The 18,424-nt window shown below is 43.9% G+C and overlaps 1 protein-coding gene across 1 annotated transcript in view; it reads right to left on the bottom strand.

Annotated features, from left to right (window-relative positions):
• Klhl6 (kelch like family member 6) overlaps positions 1-15,783 on the bottom strand; it is a 37,118-nt gene extending 21,335 nt beyond the window's left edge. The window contains 1 exon segment of the mRNA XM_038346780.1: positions 15,491-15,783. Coding sequence (XP_038202708.1) covers positions 15,491-15,783 — 293 coding nt within the window.
• Between the last annotated feature and the right edge of the window lie 2,641 nt (positions 15,784-18,424).

Genomic DNA, 18,424 nt, shown 5'->3' with positions numbered 1-18,424 from the left:
GCAGGAGAGTGAGCAGCTTCCTTGCATTTTCAGATCAGAAGGTAGAGATAGGGTAGGAAGTAGGGCTGGGCTGTAAACATCAAGGCCTGCTCCCCGAGACCCACTTCCTCCAGCTAGCTCCCACATCCTCCCTAAACAGCACCACCAGCTAGGAACTGAGTCTTCAAACACACGAGCATGCCAGGGATGCTTTACTTCTAAACTCCGAGAGGAGGTCATACACCATTCAGTCTTAGCTTGTCAGCAGGTGTCCTGGTCTCTATCAGGTTCCTGGTGTCAGAGTTTGTGCATGCTGTCCACCCTTCAGCCTACAGCAAAGGCAGAGTCTGGGTTCCATTAACATCGCTCTAAGGACACTAACTCCATAACTGTTTATGGGAGAGGGAAAAGAGAAGTATAAGGGAAGCGTCTTTCTCTCCAGGGCTCTGTGCACATCTAGCTCCCACAGCCCCGGCATTTCCTTGCTCTCCTTGGACATGTCATCACTGTCCTGGGCCATGGCCACCATGTTGAACACAAAGCTAAGCCTACAAATTCTTCATAGGCTGAACTCCCAAGCAGTTATTGCTGCTCCTAGAGACCCATAGACACACATGCATGGGCAAATTTTGGTCTTCAGAGATGACTGTCAGCCACAGAATAAACAGTAGAAGTTAGGACTTAATCTTCCAACCTTGGGTCTAACAGGATACAATAGTCAAGAAAATCAGTAAGATACAAAGTCAAATGCTGGGGGGACTGACTCGGTATCACTCTGAGTACACTAGACCAGGTTATGTTCTCTGATAACACAGCTGGGTTGGTTGTTAGCCATTTACCTCTTAATAAGGGTAGTAGGGGTGGGGAGAAGGGATGCATAAGAATAAAGTATAATGGCACACATATATGAAATGGCAGCTAGGCATGTTGACACATGCCTATCATCCCAGCATGCAGGAGGTGAAGGCAGAAGATGAAAATTCAAAGTTAGCCCAGGATAAAAGAGGCTATCTTGAAAAAAAGTCAAAATGGTGGGATGGAAATGCTGTGATGAAACTCACATTTGTGGGCCCTTTGAGAAGAATAATTATTAAGAATTACAACAGTTGTGATGGTACATGCTAGTAGGATATGCCAAAGAGCCAGAGGGAAGAGGATCAGTGTTCAAGTCCAGCCTAGGATACATATAGTTCTGGCTTTTTAGACTAGGTGTGGCAGTCTAAAAAAAAGTGTCTTCAGTTCCAGGACTTGAGATTCAGAGGTAGGCAGATCTCTGAGTTTGATGTCTGATGCTTGCCTGCCTCAAAAAAAAAAAAAAAGAAAGAAAGAAAGAAAGAAAGAGAAGGAAGGAAGGAAGGAAGAAAGGAAGGAAGGAAGGAGAGAAGGAAGGAAGGAAGGAAAAGAGAAGATAAGAATAAAGAGGCCTGATGAGAGGGCTCGTAGGTAAAGATGCCTGTCACCAAACATGATGGCATGAGTTCAGTCCCCAGGACCCATGTTGTAGAAAGAGAAACAAGTCCCAGGCACTGTCCTATGATACGTGTGCCACACACATATTCCTCCCTGCCTCTCTCAAAAATAAAAATAATAAAATAAAAAGAAACTCATTCCAAAGCACGAAAGATATTGCATAATAAAGTATTTTCTAGAAAGGTATGGACCAATTCACATGAGATTCTTGTTTTAAAACAAAACAAAAAAATTGTTTCAGAGAGGTAAGCCGGTTGCCCAATACAGTGAGCCAGAGCAGAGCCCAGACCATTCAGCATGCCTCTCACTACAGCCATGGGCATACCACAGGCCCAAGGCTCACCTAGAAGAAGCCAGTCCCCAGATGAAAACACTTTGTCTGGGCCACACACCTCTCCTGTGTCCATGGGGCTTACCCCTCATTGAGGTCCCTCCTCAAATGTCATTTCTTCAGAGAGGTTCTCTCTCATGCTGTACCCAGTCTAAAACCACCCACTCCACATTTATTTGCTTTACTTTTCCTTGTAGAACTCTCGCAGCCTGAACTGCACGGGAGACCCCTTTGTTCACTGGTTTGATGATCATCTTCTCAGCTACCGTATGAACTGACTGGACTGACTGCCATGGTTATAGAGTCCCCACTGCCTAGACCAATTCTCTCGATCCAGTGGGATTCAGTCTCTAAAGTCAATGACTGAGTGAGCCAGTGGACAAACTGTCTTTCTGAGATCCTTGGAGTGGCTTTCTTTTCAGTCATCTACCACTCCAAAATTGCCAAACATCCTCTAGCACATGAGGAGAAGCTGATCCCTGCCTCCCACCAAAAATTCCTATCATACATCTGGGGCCTGGAATTGGAAAGGGCTAAACCTCTACATGCTGAACAGCCTAAACATCACTACCGGAATTTTCCCTCCATCCCAACTAACCTGTGGTTTACCCTCTCCTACAATCTCCATGTTTCAGAGCTCCCATAGCTCAACACAACGAGCCCTATAAACAAGTACTCCCCCCCTCACCTCTACGGTCATATGCATTTTAACCCCTGCTTATCAATACTTAGTTCCCTACCCCTTTCCCATCTTCTTCATACCAAGAATTAACTTCTCTGCTTCTCTAAGATATTCCGCGTTGTGGCACTAACTTAATTGCAAAGTGAGCAAAATTCAACTCAGGAGTGCAGCTGTGTGCAGATGGCACATGTCTGTAATTCCAGAACTCAGAAAAAGGAAGCAGGGGGGATTTGGTCAGAATAAACCTGAGATGTGTGTGTGTGTGTGTGTGTGTGTGTGTTCACATATATGCAACCAGGTTAATACATTCTTTGATGCCCAATGAGCAGTGCTGTTAAAAAAGGGTTATTCCTGGAAACAACCTAAGGCAGGCATGGCCCTGGAGTAGTAATTGGGGGAGTTACAACCTGATCCACAAGCATAAAGCTGAGAGAGAAAGCTAACTAGGAATGACATGCGCTTTCGAAACCTCAAAGCCCACCCCCAGTGACACAGTTCTCTAACAAGGCCACGTCTCCTAAATCTTTCCAAACACTTTCACCAGTGGTATCAAGAATTCAAATATTTGCACCTCTGGGGATATTCTCTTTCAAACCACAATGGGTACAAAATAAGAAGCTGCAAAATAAATAAATAAATAAATAAATAAATAAATAAATAAATAGTTCCCTAACACAGGCCCCTTTGGCTCCCACCTTACAGATCAAAGTTAAGAAAACAACGAGCTAGGACTCGGACAGGTATGTACCTGGATATTCCTATTGGGCTCTAAAGGTTCCCTTCCATCTTTTGAGATACAGTGCTCCTGGGAACCCATCAGGCATGCGGATCCTTCACAAAGGAAAGGGACAAGTAACAAGCTCTCCCGGCACGGTAAGCTCTCAGTGCCAGGCCTTGCCCACCCTCTATGTCTCTAGCTAATATAATCAGAGAAGGCGCTGCAGCCTCCACTCAGGCAGCACAGTTCATTGGAGCTCAGAGTTTCCATAAACAGCCTTATTAATAATAAATACGCATGACTCTGTTCTTGTCTGTTGTGAACATGCAAATCTCTCACACCTGGGAGAGCGCCTTCTACTGTGGCTTATTCCCCAGGGGCTTGTGTGTTCTAAGCTTTGTCCTCAAGTGTAGCAGTGTAGAAGTGCTGGGACCTTTCAAAACACCAAGCACCTACACAAAGCATTGGGCTGTTAGGGCACTGCCATCAGAAGAACCAATGTGGTTCTCATGGAACACTGCATAATTGTTCAAACAGGGTTATTTGGAAGAGGAAGACGGGCCCCACCCTCATACTCTCTGGCTTCTTGTCTCACTGTGGGACCTTGCTCTCCTACACATTCCCACCATAATATTACCTATTAAGTGAATCTGACTCCATCAAGGTCAGAGCCAGGTCAATGCTAGCATCATCTCCTTGAATCTCCAGAACTACATAACCCTTTCTTCTTAAAGTTACCAGCCTCAGGTATTTGTTATATAACAAAAAAGGAAAGAAAGAAAAGAAAAGAAAAGAAAAGAAAAGAAAAGAAAAGAAAAAAGAAAAGAAAAGGAAAGGAAAGAAAAGACTAATATGTACCGTCAGAGGAGCATTTGGGAGTACATAGACATCTTTCTTTCTACTTCAGACACATACCTCATAAATAAAGTCCACATTTCTCTCTTGAGCTTGAAGTCGGGTGTTTAACACTTCCAGGCATTGAACAAGCATTTGAACTAAAGTGATAGAGGAGCTTAAAACTGAGAGTTTCTTCTACCAACTTTAAATAGCATCAAGCCTTTACAGAACTTCTGTTTGCCAACTTTCTGGCTCATGTTTACCACGCCTCAGCCACTACATACGGCTTTGGGGAGCAGAATCTGACTTGCTTACTGTGCATTCAGAACCCTCAAAACCCCACTAGGGTATCACTAGTGACCTTGGCAAGTGATGGAATTCTAATCATCCAAATTTATGGCAGAAAGGCTTATTCTGACCTACAAGATCGGGCCCAATAGAACATAACAATAAATACTTGTGCCCAGGACCCAGTGATGATCCAGCCACACATGTAATGGCCATTCTTGTTTTCTTGCTCAGTATCATTCTCACCACGTTTAGTAGGAGCACTCCGGCTTCCGACAGTGAGCTACCCCTCCTCCTACACTTGAATGTTTTTGTGGAGCTAGCCTCACTTCTTAGGCCAGTGGTGAACATGATCCAGGTTATATTGTACATTCCCCCAAGCCCTAGTTAATTAGTTATGGTTGAGCATAGGTCCCGAGCAGAGTCAATTTCAGAACTTCTGTGGAGATACTACTACAAGAAGTTTGCTTCCCATTGAAATTGTTGAAATGAAAGTTCAAAGATACTTGTGACCTCCTTATCTCTATCCAAACAGATGAGGAAGAGGAGAGGGAAGGGGAGGAGAGGCAGAGAGAGAGAGACACACAGACAGAGACACACAAAGAGAGATTAACTTGAGCACAGGTATTCATCTGTACCTGAAAGCAATGCATCTAGGCTTTTAAACAAAAATAAGTGAGTACACTTTATTCTTTTAGAAATGCCACAGAAAGCATTTTTAATAACAGCCAGATGCAGAGGTGGATGGACAGAGGAATGAAAAGATACCCACCCACATGGACAGTCTAGGCCAAGAAGATCTAGCTACTCCATCCTACCTCCCCCCCCACACTCCCACACTCTGACTACCATGAGCATAAATGATTGTGATGACCTTACACAGATATGTGTGATGAGAACTGTATTGTCTAATGATGCTTGGAATCGGACCTCCTGCTCTCTCTTGCCAGAGCTCCCATGTTACACACATGGTGGATATCACTTGACTCGTTTTGCCTTTGGGTTTGTACCTCATACTGCCCACTGAAATGAAGTCTGGCTGCCCCAGCCCAGTGGTTCTCAGTCTGTGGATCAAAACATCATAGTGGTCAACTGGACCACAGGAAACGACAGATATTTACATAGTGATTCATAACAATCACAAAATTACAGTTAGTAACGAAAATAATTTTATGGTTGGGGTTATCACATGAGAAACTGTGTTCACGGGTCACAGCATTAAGAAGGTTGAGAACCACTGCCCTAACCAAATGCCATTTGCCTCTCAGACCAGTTCCTTGAGGTCTACTTAGAGTGTCATTTCCCTTATTAGATCAGAAACAGGGTGAGCGTTGGTGCTTACTGCCCACAGCCACAGTATGAGCTAGGCATCCCATGCCATTTTCCTTCCCTTCTGAACATGTCCCATCCCAACTCACCCAGGACCCTGTGGTGGCACACGATGATGGGCAGGTCATTATCAAGAAGTTTCATATCAACCTCTGACCTGACTGCGTATTCCCTGGTTCTAACCACTTAGAATCCTGCACACATATTTCGGTCCCCATCTTCATCCCAAGATATTGACATGTGGAGGATCTACCAGAAGCAGATTATCCCCTACTGTGGAGCAGGGTGCTGGTCCTATGATGTTCCAGAGTGCTCCCTCTGCCAACTTCTAGACTGGCCTGGACCACAAACCTGACATTTGGCTGTCCATGATACAGAAGGCAGAGGGTAAAAAGAGAAAGCTGAGCACTAATTCCAGAGAGCAAGAGCAAAACAGGAGAAGAAGGAAGGGGAAGATGGGGAAAGGAAAAATTTATACACAGGTATCTAGTGCACAGGTGCCAAGGCTAGGGCACCAAACCAGCACCTAGGGTACTTGTCAGCCTTTGCCCTGAATGCGGACTTCATCAGTACCCAGGGAAAGAATTCTCTACTTCCAGTCCTCTCTCATAGATAACTCTTTAAAACTCAAGGGCAGCACCCCCAAAGCCTACGCTGGTCTAGATGGCACAGGGCACAGAGTGTAATAACAGCAGTGGTACTTCCTGCAAGGTGGTTTGCAATGCAGCTTTCAGTGCTACTGAAGAGGAGGAGACTCTCACAGAAACCTCTGGATACCTTGCCTGCACGCCTGGGATCAGGGAAGTTTTTCAGAGCAATTGGGCCATATGCTTCATTTGTTTTCAAACTATTTACATAATTTGAGTCCATAGTTCCATGCCTGTTTGAATGAGAACTCCTGGGGGGGGGGGGGGAAACTGTGACTACAAAGGCCAACTGATTGATTTGAGCACCAGTGATGGGGGGGGTAGGTAGTTTGGATGTGTTGAGTCCCAAATTATGTTAAGCCATCATTAGTGCCTTTAAAGTCATTTATTGCCCTCTTCTGCATGTGGACCTAAGTCTTTGTGACCTAACTCTTAGGTAATCTCTGGAATGCACCAACCAAACACTAACTTTCACCAACAAAAAGGCTAAGAATGCTCTCAGATAACGTCTGGGGCCTGTAGCTGGGGTTCTTACTTGCTAACACCCCACTGATCTAGCATACCCACCAGTGTGTTCATCAAGCATGTTAATACCCTTACTTTCTTTGTTCTGTTTCTGTAGAAGCTTCATGCAATTGCTACCTCATTGGAACATGGTATTCAGGGAGAACCAGAAGCTGTGCTCCTGGCCATGATCTCTCTTATTAGCTTCCAGAATGGACCAATACCTTTTGTCTCCTTGAGATGAAAACTACTCGTTTGTTCCAATTCAAAACATCTAACTTTATACAAAAACCTGTGATAATAATTATGATAGTGTTCATAATTAAGTAGTAAGTGAATTGCAATATATCCACAGTTCGAAAGAAATAACTATGCCTGGCAAGTACAGAATACCAGGGAAAATGTTTACACTATGTAATTGAATTGGACATAAAGAATAAACGATAATATATGGTACAAGTCCAATGACTTCTTAGCATCTATACCTAGAAGAAAGAATGGATAGCATATTTAAATGTTAATAAAAGACTTCTAGGTAATTTTTCTGTAAATTTAGAGCTCAATATGTATTTATCAGTCTTTAATATTTCTTCTTTTTCTCAGATTTGCCTTCACAAATCTGACCTACTTATATAAAAGAAAATAAGTATTAAAAACAACAGTAGGATTACTTACAGTGGTAGGTATAAGAAAATGTAAAGCTGGGCTTCTGCACAGGAGGATTCTGGGTAACTGATAACTGAAACAATTAAAGAGTCACATGTGGAAAGAGGGGATGACAGAGTAGAAGGATGATACCAAAGCGAGCACAGCATTTTCTTAACCACAATGGTTGTCCTGACGTCAGTGTGTCTCTCCTGACACTGAAACACCATCAATAGTTAAAGACGATAGAGAAAGAAAGAAGTTGTTTATGGGAGGCAGTTTCTAGATCTGCTAAGTCGTTATTTAAATCACACAACTGGGTTGAGAGGCCAGTCAACCACAGCCAAGGAGGGAGACAACGGCATCTACCACCCCGTTTCTGTGAACAAAGCTTCAGCAACGCCCAGTAATTTATGTGTCCAGCAACTGGCACAGAGACCACATAACCAACCCCAAAGCTTAAAACATGCACTTCAGGGTCTCTTAACAGAACAACTGTGCAGATCCTTGATCTAGAATAAGAAGTTGCAACTTTGAATAATCCGCAGTTTATAATTCTTTCAGTTAACACATGTATCAAATAGATTTTGGTCATTTTCACACATACCCCCTTCCTCTATCTCAACCCTCTCCTTCTCATGCTGAAATCTCCTTATTCCCAAGCCCCCTCCTAGTTTTAAGTTTCCTTCCTGTGTGTGACCCACTGAGTTAACTAGAGTTGCTTTCACAAGTGTGTATATGGGGAGCAGTTATCTACTGGAATATGGGCAATTTATCAGTGCCATCTCCTCCAGCAACCATTAACTGTCAATAACCCCAGGAAAGGCTGGGCCTCAGGACCCCTCACACATCCCACATCTATGATGCACTGTTGAGCCCACTCTTGGGCAGACAACAAAAGCTACAGTGAGTTCATGAGTGCCGGGGGCTACTGTGTCTGATGCCATCCTTGTGCTGTGCATCTGCCCTTCCTCTGGCTCTCAGAATCTTGCCACCTCCTTTTTTGTGATATGGACTGGAAGATCCTGGGCCCTGGAGGGAACCTACAACTATTGCTTTGCTAAATGGTCATGTCAAACGACCTTCTAAATTCTCATGTTCACATCCATAGACGAATGCTGCTCTCAGAGGGGCTTATTGTCTTGCTTGGTGGTTAATGTAGAAATCATACCTGAACTGAAACAGCAGGAACAGCCCATGTTTTCTTTCTATTTAATTTTATTAAGATTTATTGATTTTTATTTTCTGTGTATGACTACTTCCTGCATGTGTGTATATCATGTGTGTGCCTGGTGCCTGAGAAAGTCAGGAGAGGGATCAGATCCCCTGGAAATGGAGTTATAGGTGTTTCTGAGAACTGAACCTACTCCCTCTGTAACAGCAACAAGCACCCTTAATCGCTGAGCCATCTCCCCAGCCCTAATTAATCCATGTTTTTAACTAAATTGGGGGGGGGCAAGATCAGAACTGAGTTACTTTGAATTTGTTTTGCTTCTGACCTTGTCTCTAAATAAGATGGGTGGGCAGGTGAAGGACTGGCAAGAGCACCTGTCTTGTCTGTCCCTTCTCAATCTGTAAACTCAGGAGAGCATTATGTCAGCTTAGTGACCTCCCAGTTCTCCCTGCCCTGTGCTGTCTCCTCCTAGGCAGTGGTAGCTGCCAGGAGATGTCTGTGGTCTGACTGCTATCAGAGAGGAGTCAAGTCTCCTTGAGATTGCTTCCTACCGCCTCTGCCTTCATCCTTCATCCCAGCCTACATCACACTCACTGTAACCTCTCTTCTTAAGACAACATCTTGCCATGTGGCTCAGATCAGCCTGCTATTCAGGATCCCCCTGCTTCTACCTCCCAAACACCCATTTCACCATGCCCAACTACACTGTAACTTTTCCACTGGAACTTCTGGAGGGTCTCTCTGATAAGGCTCTCCCTCCTTACAGCCCAATACGGTATTTTCACAGATATCAAATCGTGCCATTTTTTTTTTATTCTGCAATACTCCTCCATGGCCTCCTCCTTCTGGTAAGAGACATTTCACTCCTTAGCCAGTCATAACAAACCTTTCATGTTCTGACCCTAGTAGTTTCTCGGCCATGCTGAACTGCATGTATTTCTACTCTACTTCTTCTCCAAGTAATTTGCATGTGTGTCTGCGTGCTACCTCTCCAGATGATTCTTCCCGCCAGCTCCAGGTCCACTGCAGGTCCGCCAACCTAATATGCCATCCTGAGTCTTAGGATGCAGCTACAAATTGGCACTACTCTTTCCTCATTTTCCTTGTGTGTACACACTGCTGTGTATGTCTCTCTGTGTGTCCATGTGTGTGTGTGTCCATGCATGTGTGTCTGTGCGTGCGTGCACGTGCACATGTGTGTGTGTGTGTGTGTGTGTGTGTGTGTGTATGAGTGAGTATGTGTGTCCTTGTCTACTGATCTCTCTTTCCAGGATAGTCACAGAGCTCTGACCCTCTCCAGATGCCTCCCAAACCAAAATGTCCCAGATAATAAGACTTACTCTATACAATTAAGGATCCCACAAATCTGGTAAGCTTTTATTTGACACAGGCATGGATCACTGTGTTTATCATTTTTATAGATCCCTCATGCAAACTGTTAGTTTTCAGTTTTATCATGTTTTAAAGTCATAGTAGTATATCACTCATGTAATTAGTATGGTCTTTTCACTGAAATTGATATTATGTTAATTAACGGCATGAGCTTCCAGACAGCCAAAGCAAATAAAAAGTTACAGTAAATTGGTCAGTCAAAGGAAGTAAAGCAGAATTTACTATCTGTCTTTAATGCACATTAATTTGTTTTTCTGTTGTTGAGTGTCTCCCCTACCCAAGATTCACTCAGACAACACGGTTAATGTGGTCTGTGAAGACACTTGCTTTTAGATTCTCTCTCTCTCTCTCTCTCTCTCTCTCTCTCTCTCTCTCTCTCACACACACACACACACACACACACCACACCACACACACCCCTACCTACCTCTTTGGCTATCTCCTAAGTTAGGCTGATCATTGTGCCCTTATTCCTTGACATGGAGATTGGTCTAGGAATCATAACTGAGTGGATCTAGGCCAATAAGCATCTTTCCCAAGGTTCTTATACTAAAAGTAGAGAAAATCTCTTAAGTTCCCTCTGGAGCCAAAGCTGCAAGAAATGAGTCTCAATCTACCAAAAGCAAATGTCAACCATGTGGCAGAAATGGGGAGTGATGAAGGTGCAGCCAGTGTGAGGGAGTGAGAGGGCGGGGAAGAGAGTGGGAGGGAGTGGGAAGGAGTGGGAGGGAGTGGGACGGGAATGAGAGCCAGTGAGCATCCAACTGCATTGCAGGCCTGGCCCTTCTCCTTGTTCTCTTCTGCGCCCCAGTCTTTCTATGATATAGATACACACTAGAGCCAATTTCATTGAGTTTCCATCCTTGGAACCAAAATCAAACACAACAAAGCAACACCCGCCAACCCACCCACCAGAACAAACAAGCAAAACCCAAGAAACCATGTTGACTAATGTGAGCATGTGGATGGAGCTACAGGCCCATCTATGAAAAGCTCAGATGTTACATCAGCTCTTCTCAGGGACTAGCTGCCCACCGTCATTACTACCCAGGCCTCACACAGTGCTTTTACAAAGGACTGCGTGCCACACCCATGGAAATATTTCTCTGTTGTACTTTAATTGAAAAACTGCATGGGAAAATACCCAAAACTAAGCAACTAGATTTCTTGTTCTTTATAAAAAAATTCTTTTGCCACATTTATGTGTTGCCATATAGTATGTGTATGGACACATGTACATGCCATGGCCATGTGGGAGGTGAGAGGACAACTTGAAGGAGTTCCCTCTTTCTACAGTGTGGACTCAGGTCCTCAGGCTTGGAGAAAATCACCTATGCTGAGGCATCATGCCAGCACTCCGGTTCTTGATTTAGAGATTCATAATCCCATATGCCCTAGACACTAGGTATGCGTATGGGTCCATTTTATTTAGGAAAATACCAAAAAAACTTATTTGTCTTTTGCATGGACTATAATACTACCACCCACTCTGTCCCAACACCCTACCCCCACCCCACCCACACCTCCTAGTCTAAACTAGTGCTGCTAGAATCACTATATGGGCATAGCCTACCTATGTCCACATGGTTATATGAGGGACGTACTGATACTATACCATTCTGAACCATTTTGGATTTGGGGCGTGTATGTGTGTTTAAGAATACAGACCCATGGATACATGTATAGAGGCCAGAGGTAGACATGGCTGTCTTTTCTCTATTGCTCCCCATCATATGTTTTAAGTCAGAGTCTCTTGTTGAATGTGGAGCTCACTGAGTGGCTAGGCTATCTCTACTTTCCAGGGCTGGGATTACAGGCTTGCACTACTATGCCTAGATTTTAACAATGCTAGGGATCTGAATGTGAGTCCTGCTTGCACAATAAACACATGGCCCACTGAGCTTTCTCCCAGGCCTGCATTCTGGATTTTAAGTGCTCCTTCCAATTTTTTCCTGTGATGACTGAACTTCATCATCCTTTCCTTTTCTAAAGCGTACACTGCCTCTTAATCTTGTGAAACCTTCTACCTTAACCAGTGAGGCAACTGTAGGAGGACTATCCAGGTTTTACTGACTCTGAATATATACATATATACATACGGGTTACCTCCTAAATAATCAGCTACTACAAATGGCACCAAGAACACAGCAATGAATAAGGAAGTCACTGCCTTCACATAGCTCACTCTGTTTCCCTGGGTGGCCTGGAACTCCCTATGCAGACCAGGCTGGCCTCACAGAGATTCTGCAGCTTCTGCCTCTCCAGTGTTGGGATATTAAAGGTGTGTGTTACCATAGGCAGGTCAGTCTGTTTTCACAGAAGATGAGGAAAGGAAGAAAAACAGTGTGAATGTCTGCCATTTTGCCTGCTGGGACCTTAAGTTACACAGACAATATCTGTGAGACAAGAGTCAGAGCATAACAGTTATTCTTCATCTAATCAGGGCCACAGAAGTCATTTTGGGGGTACTGGACCCTCCCATAATTCTCCCTTCTGAGTGGGGCATGTGGCAGGAGCCTCCACTCCACTAGGTTCAAAGGCTTGATGTTCCTTCCCAGCTCCTGTCCCAGCCAACAATCAGAGCTGAGACCTTTGGCTTGGAGAGACAGAGAAGCAAGGACACATGAAAGCCTATTTGTGTAGAAGAAACAGAGCACCAGTGAGTTCCAGTTTTCAGGAATGGGCACAGAACAAGGAGAGAGTTGACACTCCATGCTGTGCCCTTCAAGATTCCATAGCAGCTGGGCTTCTGACCCAGGCTCAGAGGCTGAGATCTGGACTACAGCCTGACCTCCCCTTGCACCTGTCTCTTTTCTGAGTCTGCTTCTCTACACTTCTTGGGAGGGGATTTTCCAAGCCCCATACCACCACACACATAAATTTCTCTCTTCAAATAAGCCAGAGACCATTTCTGATCACAAAGTAGGGAAATCTGACTTGATGCCACACAAGATGTGTTTTTAAGCAAACAAATTAATAAATAAGTGTTGTATTATTTACATTCCATGATAGCTCACTGGTAAATGTAGACCTGAAATCTTTAACTATAGATAGGGTGCTAACCCTTCGAAGTCAAATAATTCCTCCCAGGTTTTATAAGCCAAGGAGCCAACTTTTAAGGTTTATCATCCTTGTTCATGTCTAGGTCTCAAGAAGAAACGTATTTTTCTCCAACTTCCTCATTCCTCCCCAGATTTTAAAATAGATCCACAAAGGGAAATTCACTGTCTGAGTGACTAATATTGTCCCTGCTTGGCTGACACATTCTTACCCTATCATTCTTCTGGCACACAATTAAATTCTTGCAACTAGCTTTTGTGTGTGTGATAAAGAGGACCAGCAGGTTGCTGTGGGTGACACAGCGCTGATATATTGACAGGGCAAGGGGCTGCATCTGAGGGAAGTGATGCCTATGCCGTACCACAGAGACTGCTGATTTCCATCTGCTGTGGTATGATGATGACGACGGATAACTCACTCCTTACAAAATCTTAGAAACAAAGCAAAGAGCCAGTGAGTCACTGTCAGACCTAGTGTGGGTCCTTGGTCATAAGACACAAGTGGGCTAATTTTTTTTTAATTAAAGGCATCCTAGACTTCATCCCCTCACCTGTAAGATGAGCCCAATATCCCACCTCATTAGGTTGTTGTGCACATTAAATGGGCTAGGTGCATGTGACACTGGGCCCATCCCACACAACTGTTCAACAAGCACAGAGTCCTATCTCCAGAACTGTACCCCTTATAGGAAGAAAACTATGTTGGAAATACCTAGATGTCAATCTAAAGAAAGAATAAGATCAGGCAGTTTGGCTAGAAAGTCTCCGTCCACAGGCAGACACTCACACCCATGTGTGCTTCAACGTCTCACCACCACCACTTGCCCTGAGGACCAGAAGAGTGTTTTTCTACAACAACAAGGGTAAGAAGATCTGAGCTGAGGCACCTCTGCTTATGAGGAGGAGAAACGCAAGGACCAAAAACAAAGTGATGTCTCACAGGCACAGTTTTAAACATAAGCAACCAATGACTGCAGTTTTTCAGTGACTCAAAAGAAAAGAATAAACTGAAAACACAGTACCCAGGGTACTGAGGCACAACTGGCTTTCCCTCACTCCTGAGAAAGCGAGTGGCCAGTAGCCAGTATAGTGACAGGCTAAGTAGTGTGCTATGTCAACCCGTTTTCATGGCTGTGCCTACATTCTATGGGATGCTGTCCATAGAATGATGCCCATAGAAAGATGCTCCCAAACTTAGCAGCAGTTCCACAGTTTAAAGCAAAGGACTTCAGAATGTGTGGCACCCTTGCTCCAGCAACAGCCAGGTACATAAAGTGCGGCTTGCATTTCCTCATCTGAAAAGGGGGCATCTGTTACCTTCATCATGCCACTTGCAGAGTGAAACTGGCGACCATTGTTTTGGTGCAGAGCAGGTATGACTTCCTCAAATCAGCATAGCCCCTTGACCCTTGCCTTGTCAATACATGGGAACTATCCCAAATAAAATGCTGTTTTATATATATAAATATACTTTCTATGATACTTTCTTAAAATCCTCAATCAGAACTGAAAGGTAGGAAAATCTCACTAAGAATAAACAAAGTGATTCTTCCACCCTCCAGTTTCCAAAGTACCTCCCTCATCTACACCACCCTGGCCCCCTATCATGTCCACACTCATGTGGACAACGCTCATCCGGCTGTATTCATAGGGGGTTTCCACAAAGCTGCTTTGAGCAAATGTATCTGAAGGACCCATAAAAACAATGACAAGAGAAACAGTCACTGTCCCTATCTTCCAGTTCACACACTGAAACTCAGAGTACCAAGGAAACTTGCCTAAAATCTCACAGCCAGAAAGGGTCCAAGTGAAATGGAAGCAGGTCTTGGGGCCCCAGGTCTCCCACTATGACAGCCAGGAGCCTTTCGGACCCAGAGACGTACTGTATTATTTATCCTTTCTACCTCTCCTTACACAACAGAAGCCTGAATTTTAGCAAGTCATCTGATAACTTCACGAGCGAGGCCACATCCTTTTTCTCTACCTCCACTGATGAACGAAAACAACATCATGTTCCTAACACATCAGTCAAAATAAGGGAATAGATTGGAAAAAAATATCCCTGTGACTTAAGTAATTTACATCCTTAAAATCAAGGACATACTTATATATATAAAGTTTACCATAATAAATAAGCATTGCTTCAAAGGGTCGCAAGTTTTTCTCTTATAACATGGCCTAAATCCAACAATCTAAAGTTTGATAGTTTCTTTTCTTCTATTTTAGTTAGGCACACAAAATCTTAGATATATGTACATACACGACTTAACATTTTAAATACTATATAATGTAAATATGATATAATATGTAACATATATAATATATATAATTATAACCATAAATGTAACAGTAAGCAGATTAGGTTTAGCTCTCACATCTACAGGTACTTTCCCGCAGCATGCATGCAGTTTGACTTTGATTCAAGGCAGGCTGACCTGAAATAGTTGCTGGCTGCAGCAAGCACCACACGATGACAAGAAAATTCCTGAATGTCCACACACAAGATGACATCTGTCAGAGCATTTTCTTCTCGGAGGGTCTCCAGGCCGTTCTGAAGAATTAAGGAAAGTCTCGAGTCATCAAATTTTACCTTCTCCCCATTTAATATTTCCACCAAGTCCCCCCTTTTCGGGGAGGACTTGTCCGTAGTAAGTGCTGAGGGGCCTTCCAAGCTCCTCTCTACCACTTCGTCGTCACTCATGGTGCAGGCGCCTCTTTGTCCTGCCATCGACGTCCAGACTAAAGGAGCTGCCAAGTTTCGGGGAGGTCACACTGCAGAAGCTGAGCGGATTTCCTGCGCGGGCCCCTCCACTTATCACCAGCTGTCACACATACATAACAGGAAGTCCCACACTTTCTCATCCTGTTACTACAAAGGCCAGCAGCAACTCCTCCTCTTCTTCTTTCTGTGGATTGTCACAGGGCTAGGAATCTCTTCGAGTGGATGTGTGGGACAGGAGAGAAAGGCAGATTCTTAGAATCTCCTGGGAGTACAGTTTAGTCCTCTCTTGCCTTGCACCCAAGGGCGGCAAGCCTCTGGGTCTGGTTATCACCTGATGCTTCCATAACCTAAGATGTCACTGAGAGAATGGGCAGGTGATCTTCTCTGTCTCCCACTGCCTGAGACCCTTCGAAACCTAACAATCTCCCTTCAGTCAGCACTGCACACCTTATGCGTCATCGTCCCAGTTTAGGGAGGTGACGTTGTCATGACAGTCATCAGTACCTCCCACACCAAACAAGCATCTCCTGATTTGAACATCCTCTATGAGAGAAAGAGGAGAAGTCGTTTCCATAATCCTCATCCCCAGGGTCTCACCTCTTACCTTAGGGTAGGTCAACACCCAATAGCCCTAGCAAGTCTCAATTTGGCCTGCTCTTACCCAGCACTGACCAACCATGTATTTAATAGTAGATCATGGAGTGTTTACATTATTTCAGCAGGTCTGCATTTCTTAGTAATAATTGTAATTTATTAAAATCTCACTATCCTAGGGTTTTATGTGACTTAATACATGTTAGTCTTTATCAAAATACAATGGCATTAGTTTTACAGATAAGAAAACTAAGGCTCTACTCAGAGGAGTGCCAGGGCCCATTCTACTTGCCTCCAAAACCTGTTCCCTCCAAGAGAACTGACTCCTACAACCTGATCTCTGACCTCCACAAGTGCACTATGGCAGCAGATATGTGCATCCCATAAATAAAAGAAGGGGTTTCTTATGTAAAACAAGAATATCAATATCAGTGTGTGAATCCTTTGCTTTAACCCTCAATAAATGGCAAAATTATGTGCATGCCCAAGAATTGTTTTGGAATAAATTTCCTTATAACTAAAATAAAAACGTTTCCTCCAACACAAGAGACAACAGAGGCTGAACTTCATGTTTTAGTTGACCTGAAGTCTGTTTCCCACAGAGAGACTCGCAGAGATTACCTCCCATTGATGTGGTGCTCCTGTGCACCTGATCAAAGTAGCTTCCATGTTGTCTTCTGTCCTGGGGCACAGTGCTTGGCACCCTCTGCAGGAGTTCCAGTTCTGCTGAGCTATCTTTGCTTTCTTTGGACCGCTGCTCCTGACATGAAGGTCTTTGATAATCCTCCAAAGCTTGTTTTTGACCTGGAACTCTCACACGGGTTAATGCTTTGGGCTTCCATGGCTTTAGCAACAAGAATCTCAGTGGAAGAAAGCACTGTGGAGCCTCACACTTGTCGCTGTTGCTACTGTTGACTTTAATTTTTTTCTTTAAGTATTTTCTGTTTAGACTTTCATGCATAACTACTGTATCATATAAGTAAAGCCTGCTGAGTCCATTTACTGATGCTTATATATGTGTGTGTGTGTTTAGGGCTGATGGTTTGGAATTGGATAACTTATCGAGGGCCTTGTTCCTAGAGAAGACTGATTCTTCCTTTCAGTAGCCATTAATTATTTTTTTAGCTCTTCATCTATGGGTAGAGTTGTAGAAGTGTGAATGAGAATGACCTCTATAGGCTCATATATTTGAATGCTCGGTCCTAGTTGGTGTAACTGATTAGGAAGGGTTTGGAGGTGTGGCCTTGCTGGAGGAAATATCACTGGAGAAGGGCTTTGGGGTTTCAAAAGGCCATGCCATTCCCAGTTAGCTCTCTCTCTCTCTCTCTCTCTCTCTCTCTCTCTCTCTCTCTCTCTGTCTCTCTCTCTGCCTCGTGCTTGTGGCTCAGTAAATAAGCTTTCAGATACTGCTCCAGTATCTGCCTGCTGCCATGCCCCCTACCATGAAGGTCATGAACTCAAAACCTGTGAAACTGATAAAACTATAAGACCCCACTTAACTGTTCTTTCCGTAAGTTGCCTTGGTCATGGTGTCATCACAGCAACAGAAAAGTAACTACGACATAAGTCTCAGGAGACTTCCTCCATTCGTACTGGCATGCTAACGGGTGCTGTCACTGTGCTGGTTTTGTTTAGGAAACCATATTGTTACGATTTCATGGGTACGGCTTCCCTATCATATTAGAAGACACTATCTCTCAGCAGATGCCCTGGTCCTCTGGCTCTTACAATATTTCTACCCTCCTCTTCCAGGATGTTCCCTGATTTGAGTTCCTGCATTTTGACCATTATACATTTCTGTGATGGTCCACATCTGCTGCAAAGAGAAGCCTATCTGATGAAGGGTGAGAGTTACACTTCCCTGTGGGTATAAGGCTAGGCCCTTTTAAATTAGGAAAGTGATAATAGTAAGTTCTCTTAGGGGCTATGGTGTCACCAAGCATGGACAGTTGACTGGGTTTATAGTAACCAGGCATGAATTCCGTCCTATTGATCAAGACTCAATTAGATAGCCATTGGTTACTCCTAAGATAGAAGCGCCATTTTTGCACCT

Source organism: Arvicola amphibius, chromosome 10 (assembly GCF_903992535.2).
Source record: "Arvicola amphibius chromosome 10, mArvAmp1.2, whole genome shotgun sequence".
Classification (NCBI taxonomy): domain Eukaryota; kingdom Metazoa; phylum Chordata; class Mammalia; order Rodentia; family Cricetidae; genus Arvicola; species Arvicola amphibius.
The sequence above is the reverse complement of the archived record's forward strand: the minus strand, read 5'-3'. Positions and strand labels throughout refer to the sequence as shown.